This window comes from Micropterus dolomieu, linkage group LG01 (assembly GCF_021292245.1).
Source record: "Micropterus dolomieu isolate WLL.071019.BEF.003 ecotype Adirondacks linkage group LG01, ASM2129224v1, whole genome shotgun sequence".
Taxonomy (NCBI): Eukaryota; Metazoa; Chordata; class Actinopteri; order Centrarchiformes; family Centrarchidae; genus Micropterus; species Micropterus dolomieu.
This window is the reverse complement of record NC_060150.1, coordinates 19,695,076-19,704,328: the sequence shown is the minus strand read 5'-3', so window position 1 is coordinate 19,704,328 and position 9,253 is coordinate 19,695,076. Positions and strand designations below refer to the sequence as shown.

At 41.2% G+C, this 9,253-nt stretch overlaps 1 protein-coding gene across 1 annotated transcript in view; it reads left to right on the top strand.

The window, feature by feature from the left end:
• Positions 1-8,242, top strand: part of rsu1 (Ras suppressor protein 1) — a 78,460-nt gene extending 70,218 nt beyond the window's left edge. Inside the window, exon 6 of the mRNA XM_046061076.1 lies at positions 7,352-8,242. Coding sequence (XP_045917032.1) covers positions 7,352-7,454 — 103 coding nt within the window. The 3' untranslated portion in view covers positions 7,455-8,242. The remainder of the gene's footprint in view (positions 1-7,351) is intronic.
• Positions 8,243-9,253: the final 1,011 nt, after the last annotated feature.

The window sequence follows — 9,253 nt, the reverse complement described above, 5'->3', positions numbered from 1 at the left end:
GAAAAGAAGGTCAAACGCAACAACATTGTGATTCCATACGTGTCTGGAGTATCAGAGAAACTCAGGAGGATTTTTAACAAACATAACATCCCTGTGTTTTTTAAACCCAAGAACACACTAAGACAGATGCTGGTACACCCCAAAGACCGCACACCCAAACACAAGAAAAGCAATCTAGTGTATGCGGTCAATGCAGTGAGGAATGCACAGACCTGTATATTGGGGAGACTAAACAACCACTACACAAACGCATGGCTCAACACCGAAGGGCCAACTCCTCAGGTCAAGACTCTGCTGTCTACTTACATCTGAAGGACAGAGGACACTCGTTTGAGGACCACCAGGTGCACATTTTAGACAGAGAAGATGGATGGTTTGAAAGAGGTGTCAAGGAAGCCATCTACACCAGGGTTGAGAAACCGTCATTGAACAGGGGAGGGGGTCTACGCCACCACTTATCCCCCACTTACAATGCTGTCCTTTCATCACTTCCCAGGAAACTCAACAAACGTAACCTATTGGCCTCAGGTGAAGATACCAACGATGGTCGTTCAGTCTTGGCCACAGGTAGTCTCAACGACTGTAACGACTGTCATCACAGCAACCAGGAACACTAACGAACCAGCGGTATCGATGACCCGGGATAACGACCCCACTGAGGTTAAATAGCTGAGTTTCCCCGCCAGTCAGTCAGAACTGAAGAAGTCCTTTGGATAAGGGACGAAACGTCTTCCAGTAGCTTCAACCAAGTCCAGTTGCCCTTCATTTTAACCTTCGTTGGATTCATTGACTACTGTTTTATACACATACAGTGTATACAGTACAGTGTGAACACTCAGGTTGTGGCTGACCATTGGACCGTACAGTGTGAGCTCCTACATCATGAGCTCACACTGTACTGTACACACTGAGACTCCAGCATGGTAACTGTCTCTGGCATGGTACGCATGTAGGGTGGTCGCTACTTATGCGGGAGCACGGAATTCAGACATAAAACCCCATTGTGCCGTGCGAGAGAGCGCTTTTTTCTTTTCTCAAAAGAGTGCAGTGTTTCCCACAGAATGACAGCCTGTGGTGCGGGGTTGGGGGGGGCGTGCTAACCTTGACAACCCAGCTGTGATCTAACGTTAACATTAGGGATGAGTATCGCTACTCTGTACCTTTTAAGGTATCGACCGAAACAGTCCAGTATTGAGTAGAATCGAAACATCTCCAGTCAACCACTTCAATGGATACTTTTTGTAACTAGATTGCAGCAAAAAATGACTATTTGTATGGTTTTGCCTACAGCCAAACACGCAAACAATACACAGAAAGAAAGAGAAGAGCATGCTTTTTTCCCCCTTATGTGCCTGCACCATAAACTGTATAAAAAACGCCTGCAGGCGCCGACTCCATGTGTGATTTAAACAGTCATTCACCTTCGGTTGGATGAAGTGGTTTTATCTTCTGGTATCATTTAACACTTCTCTGTACATTTTTATTTGCTATTCACATCACTTGTCACTAATCGATCGCTGCGTTCCATCACATAAATTAAACGCTTTTGTGGCGCATTGCGATCAGCTGATTTTACTCACGGAGCTTCCGGCTGCAGCTGCGGCTGCTTCAGGTGTAGTTTGATCGGCGGGACGTGCAGCCTCTCTTTTCCTCCGTTTGTATCTTAAGTGTAGTTTGGTGACTTGTTTAAACAGACTGCTTTCTCATTTTATACTTGTGACTGTTTTTGGAGGAGGTTTGCGACTCACCAAAGGAAAAAGCACTTGCTGAGATCTTTCAATTCAGTTTATTGATTGAAAGTTGACAAAATAATTTTCCTGAAGCAGGATGATTATGCCGCTCAGCAGTACAGACAGACTAAGCATAGGAGTTGCTATTGTTGTTATTGAGGCTGCAGGCAAATTACTGTATGACATCATTAAGAGTCAAGAGTAGAGCTTTGGCCACATTTAACATGAACATCTGACACTGAAACATTATACATAAGACAGAAAATATAAGAAGCCTAATAAGTCTCCTTTAGAGTGTGTGTGTGTGTATGCATACATGTGTAGTGTGTGCATAAAACAGTTATGCATACATGTGTTCTCCAATGCAGTAAAGCTTAAAGCTCCATGTTTTGAAGGCTCTGTGTAGGTGTGTATATGTGTGTGTGTATGTGTTCAGTGAAGAGAACATAGACAGTTGTTCAGAAAATAGCTTAACTACAGTCCACCAATCAGAACAGAGGACTCAGTCCTTTGATATTTGATCAGCTAATTTATGTCACCAAGGTAACCAGCTCTACAACAGAGACACATAGGAATATTCCTCTGAAATTATCTAAATCTTTGCCTCAAACAAACCCCAGAGACTAAACTATAGGTCATATCGCCGAAATGACTTGACCAGGAGCAGCAGAAGGCATTTGTGAACAATATGAGCTTGTTTTGTTTGGATAAAGTTGAAAAAAGTGACCACTTTGGCGAGTTGAAAACGTTCTGCTCTGGTCAAGAAAATTTGAGAAGAATTTACAATGGCAGCCAATGGAGAATTTTCTGTCACTCTTGTCCTTTGGAAGGACACAGAGACAAATAACTCCGAGGGATTTAAAAAGCCCATGTGAGGAACCACAACAAATATATACAATATAATTATGCATGAAGAGTTAAAACTGTGGTCAAGCCAGCGAGTTAAAGAGAAAAGTTTAAGACGATTTCACAAGCCTGCTACACTGTAGTGATGTCACCCACTCTAAGTCGCGCAATACACACCTATTATAAACTCAGAAAAGAGCTCAAAAAAGCATAAAACTTCGACAGCGACCATGAACAAACCATAAAACATATCAAAAAGCTGAATACATAATTAATAGAATAACTTCTTGTGACCAATTTACAGTTTAAATGAAGTCTGTAGCTGAAAGTATGCTGAACTGGTGAGCTTTCAAAGTGGAGTAGGTATGAGGAGGACTTCGACAGGCTATCCATTCACTTACAATGGGAGAATTTTCCTGGCAATGCTTGCAGCATTCACACCAAGCGGCAACCTCCGACTCTCACTTCCGATACCAATACGGAAGTATCAGTCAGCTAAACGGAGCTCTGAGGTTCAGCCTGTCATGCAGATACCGGATGAATAATGGCAGGCTGTGCAGTTTATTGGAGAGAGAACCTCCAGGAAATCCGTGTTCTACTTGGTGAGGTGAGTGAAATTCCTGTATTTTATTTATGTGTTAACATTTACCAGTTATCGCTGTCGGCATATAGCTTGTTAGCTTAACGTTAGCTCGTTACGCTAATTAGCCAGATACGAGCAGCCCCAAGCTGCTTAGTTAGTGTAAGTAAGTTAGTGTGTTCTAACCCCAGCTTTTAATGAGTCAAAGACAAGTCAGCAAGAAGAGAGAAGACAAAATGTAACGTTATTAGATTAACCTTAGTGTTAGACATTAGGGTGATAATGCTTTGAGGAAAAGGCGTCTGTGTGAAGTTGTAAGTAAAGGCTCAGCTTTCAGTTAGCTGCCGTTATGTTAACGGTAACTTTTACTAACGGGCGATGTGAGATTTAGCTACGTCCTGTAACGGAGCCACTGTTCAGTTAGATACTAGTCAGATACTATTATAAGTGGCTGCACCTGATCCCGATGGACACGAAGGGTTTAAAGAGAGCCGAGGGGGGAGCGGGTTCTGCCTGAAACTGTCACACCAATGCCACTATTTGAGCTAGCTGTCTCTCCCGAGGAGAGCTGTGCTCCTTCAAGTATAACGTTACTGTTTAAAAACGTTAACGTTATACTATTCTTTGTGGGGTTCGTCAGTGGGGATGATTGATTCGAAGTACATATTGAAGGGCGTTTTGAGTAATCAATAAGTTATTACACTACAGATGTAGCATTCCTTGAGATTCAGCAAACAATCTGAGGTGATAACTGCGTTTGATCAGTGGCATTTCTGTTAAGGAGCTTAAGAGGTGGATGCAGAACAGCTGATGTAGGCTACCTGCAGAGATTTGCATCCACTTTTTTTGTCAGCATATAATGAGCGTTATGCCTGCAGACAGGTAGCTTGGCTGTAACTAAGGCGATGGTTTAGTTAAGGCGAGAAATTAGGTGTGTGAGAGCTGCTTTTGGGTTTGATTGGTGGATTAGAATTTGCCAAAAAAGGTAGAACAGTTCAATAAGAAATATAAAATAAGATCCTTATAATAAACGTTCAATAAGATCTGACTTGAGTAGTCAGCAGGTGTCTTGCACCATGGATTCTTATTGCACAGTGTCCAGCAGCAAACCATATATTGCACATATTGGTAAACAGTGTATTTCACATTGCCACCCCTAATTACTGTCACATGCCAGAGAGGTTTTCATGCTGAGGTGATCTCAGAGTTTAGTAGCTTTATGGCACTTTGGAAGAAGCTGCTTAACTGTCTTCCCATTGTTGTCTTTACAGGTACCAGAGGAGCTGATTGCAGAACCCTCCAGATGTGATTTGCTGTGTCCAGCTCCACAGGAGATGACAGCTCCAGCTTCCAGCTCTTCAGCTCCTGCTCTGCGCAGCTTTTTCTTTTTACTCACAACACCTGAACATCACTGATGTGAAATTATGGCGCTGGGTTCTTATCAACAGATTCTATCATTATAATAACTGTTACAATACATTATTTCAAGTCATACAAAACTACTTTTACATTTGAAACCTTTTTAATATTGATGTTTTCATGAATGCAAGACAAGAGTTTAATTTATTAAACTATTGCTTGTGTATTAGGAATACTTTGTTATAAAATGTATCAGACTAATTATACTTTAAATAAAATCACATTCTTCATTCATCAGTTTCCTATGTTAATTGTAAATAGTGTGATCTAAACTTAACAATATATTCTAGTTAACAGCTGTAAATGAAAATATTAATTATTTATAGGTTAACATTTTACATGCTCCAGCAGCAAACAAAGCACTCTTCAGAAACTTCAGGCTCTGTTATACAGTATATGGGTACTGGGTGTATGGCTCCTTATTTATCTTAAAGTATAAGGTAGAAAGTAAAAATACTCCTGCACACACAGAAATACACTGCATAATTACTTTTCAACATTTCATGTGAAACACGTTTAGGAATATTTTCACTTTTTAACTTATACTGATGTTCTTAAGCAAGAGATCAGTTTTAATGTTTCATGTTTTATCTGTGGTATACGATTAGCTTTTCAGTAAGTAGTAAAGACAGGGAGTGCTAATCAGGTGGGACATCTGCTCCACAGTGTGACTCTGGGAAGAAAATGTGTAATAAATTCTTCAGGTGATAAAAATTATAAAGTAAATACAGATGAGTCTTTAAAAATAGAAAATTGTGTTAAGTTAATTTTCTAACGTAATTTAATTCAAAAAGTGAATCTATGTGTAATTAATGTAGAATATATCAAAGCGAAGTATTTCAAACCCTTTTTGTTTTCATCTTGATGATTACGGTTTACAGCTCATGGAAATAAAATCTCCAGTATCTCAAAATGTATAAACATTTTAAAATAAATACATTTCTGTAATGTAAATTATACAGAAATGTAAACTAGATAAGAGCTCTCTAATCAGCTAATTAACTCAAAACACCGGCAAAGGTTTCTGAGGCCTGTAATCTCTCAGTCTGGTTCTGGTGCTCAGAGTGAACTTTTCCTCAGTATTCAAATTTTTTGAGATGGTCTTCTAAAAGATGCCTCAGTGTTTCTGGAGGAGAAAATGGAACAAAGGAGACAGTCTTTAAATGTTTTTGTGTTGTCCTGTTAAGACAGACCATTTTATATTAGCTGTCAACTGTCCTGTAGCCCAGACTAGTAACGTTATTTTAGACTCAAAGTTTAACCTTTGAGTAGCAGACGTGGAGGTATCAGAACCTCAACAAGAATTTTATGACAAATGTAAAAAGTACCTTTCTCTCTCACGTGTCCTATTCCAGACAATAATCCCACACAGCCCTGCCGACAGCAGCAACGTTACTCAAAATAGCGGTGTGGGGAATTAATTAACGTGGTAGCAGCCATGGCTAACGTTTTACAAGTTATACAGCTTCCATCATGTAACTAAGGACTCTACCGCTAACGTTAGCTTATTAAGTTTATTACAAGTAACATACTGAGGTGACGTCCAAATAAACAACTCATAACCAACGGTATGTAAAAGGGTTAATTGATTTGCTTCAAATTGTTCATTTGAGCTGTAACGTTAAGTAAACTTAAGGTAATTAATAGCTAATTGTCCATTTTTATATACAGTCTATGATTCATACCCAATAATAGGCTACCAATCAACTAATATGACTTCAACAGGTGGCATTTTATGCAAGGTATCGAATGAAGTACTCAGTTGGTATCGGTATCACTTTAAGGGTACTGGTATCGTAAACTTTTTAAATGATACCCAACCCTAGTTAACACAGCTATCCTTATTAGCTAGGCTTTTTACATGCTCGCTAATAACTTTTTTATGGTGGATCTCCACAATGACTGCTTGTGTGCAGCGTTGTTCATGAGAGAGAGAGTGCGCGAGTGAGAAGAGGTGTTGAGTGAATATGTGCTCTGCACGCAGCTCTGCAATGAAATACAATTTTAAATAGGCCTAGAAAAAAAATCTAAAATCAATATGTGGCCGTTGGCATTGGTACTGTGGCAGGCCGCCACAAATAATCATTGTATGGGAAACACTGGAGTGATTCGTGTAAACGTGCTCCGGCTCGAATAGTTAGGCACAGTGTGAGCGCAGGCCAGCGGGGGAGTGGGGAGGGGGGACAATTGTGCCTGGGCACGGTACAAGGCAACCGGGCCTAGTGTGAGTACGCCCTGAGTGTTCTTTTTATGCTTTACAGTTGTTACATGGGTGGATGCATGAATACATTACGCTGATGGACTGATATGTGGATGGATGTTCTCGAGAAAACTGGAACTACAAAATAGACTGCCTCCTTCACAAACGTCATGCTCGGGTCCCTCGAGCACATGAGCAACCACTCTGGTTTGTTGGTTGGTTAGTTTGTGCTCTCGAGAGCCGGGGCTTCCTGCTCTGCCATTGGTCAGACGCCCTTAAACTGTTGGGAATATGCTGAGCATCTGGATGGGCAGCGAAGAGCAGGGCTGTGCTTCATGAGTGCTGTGAAAGTGTTCTATGGGTGGTTTTATTTAATTAAATCGAGTAGTGGAAGTCCACAGTGATCCACTCAGCAGAACAGCAGAAGGTTCTGACTGTTCTCCAGAACCTTGTTCACACATCTAACCCTGTTCAGAACTAGATCATAGACTATAACCTACTGACCCTATTCCATCCATTCTGGATATTCATATTCTTGTTATATTTCCTCTCCTCCCCCCTCCCTCTCCTCCTCAGTCTCTATGGCAGACACATGCAGGCCAACCCAGAACCTCCGAAGAAGAGCAATGATAAGAGCAAGAAGATCAGCCGCAAACCACTGGCCGCCAAGAACAAGTGAACAGAAGCCTGAGGCCGGAGAGGACGCTCGCTGCCAGCAAACTCACTGCATGTGCCTCTTTCCCTCTGTCTTTTTTTTATTGTATTACGTTTCTAAAGGCATGGTGTTAAACATTGTTTGGACTAAGTGAACTATGGACTAAGTCCAGATGAATGTGTGTGTTTTAGCTGACAGTGCCTGAACAGAGGTAACTATTGGTAACACCTGCACAACATCCATATCAGTGGTCACTTATCAGTATTTAATATAATGTCATCCTGAGAAACTAAAACCCGGGCGTTGTGTATGCTGGTGGCCTTAGAAGACATCAGTATGAAGTGAAACTGAACACAAGGGTCCAGCTTTCTCTGGAAAGAGTTAAGATAGACAGCGTCTCACGGCTCTGTTGCTGCCCCACTTTGCCATTTAATGATAATTCAGCCTCTGAAAGTATCCAGCCCCCCAGACTAACCCCGGAAGTTCACGCGATGCAGCTGTGTCACATTCCCCTCAGCAGCATCATCTTTATAATATTGTGTAATATGGAGTTATTTTTTATCAAACATGCTAAAAAGACATTTGCAGCTCATCTAGATGTGGTATCAGATACTTTTCTCTCTCCCACTGACCTCTGACAGCTGACTCGCTGCACCTTCACTTCCACGTTCTCTTTACTAATCAAAGTTTTACCAAGTGTCCATCACATTTCAGCCTGTAGCAAAAAGGAATGAATGTAATCATTTTTTAATCATCGTGCTTTTATTACAGTCTCTCTGTATTTAACGTTTCAAATAAAACAATCACTTGTCTTCTCTGGTATAGCTCATTTCTGATCATATACATTCAAATTGTCAAGTCATGTTTGAAGTATTCTCCATTATGAGTTTGAACTTATTTTCACTGTCTGTCATACTGAGTACTTTTCATCAACTCTAAGCCTCCAAAGCACTGCACCGTCATGCCTGGAAATATGGCTGTTTGACCCTCTGTAGAGGAAAGCATGGCTACATCGAAGAACCAGACATTCATCCTGCGAAAACAAACTGCAGGACAAAAACTGCAACTCTCAATGAATCCAGAAGGCTGGTAATCACACTGGGGCCTGTGGAGGTTATGCTTTCTTTATCATTTATGTTGGGTTATTATGAAAATTTAAACATCAGCACTGATTTGACTAGTAGAGACTAACCGTGACATTACAATACAGAATTAAAGGATGAAACATTTTAAACAGCTTGTAGTTCCTCTTGCAGCTCATTTCCCTGACCTGCTACATGGTATAGCACTGAGAGCAGCACACAGGTGGAGACCAGGTTTTTATGTTGCTTATTAGAGATGGGGCACGAGGCTACTTTTTCCAGTTTAATCAGCAGAGTGGGAATATTCAGGAAAGTGGTGCCGATGCAGAGGGCAGAAGATTCAGTATGGTAGCCTTTGTTTAAGACCTCTATCCATCTTAGCCAGAATCTAAAGTAATGGCAGCCTGCCTCTGTTAGAAAGGTGCAGCGCTGGCTGAAACGTAGGCAGCGCCGTGGAAGCTGCATTACAATAACTGAATGTTGGTCAGAAAGTAAAGATGAGTCAACCATCACCTTCACCCGAAAGCTCAGTCCAGCTACAGCCACTGCTCTACTCTCTTGTTTTTTTTTTTTTTCTCCGTCCCTTTGGGTGGATGTTGTTGCTGTTTTGTTCTCAATTCATCTCACACCTTTCCAAGGACACAATGAGTCCCAGGCTAACTAAAGCCCATTGATTTTCAGCAGGTGATTTATAGGTGGCGTGTGTGTTAGGGCAGGCTTGATTGTCTAAGGGGGGCTGCA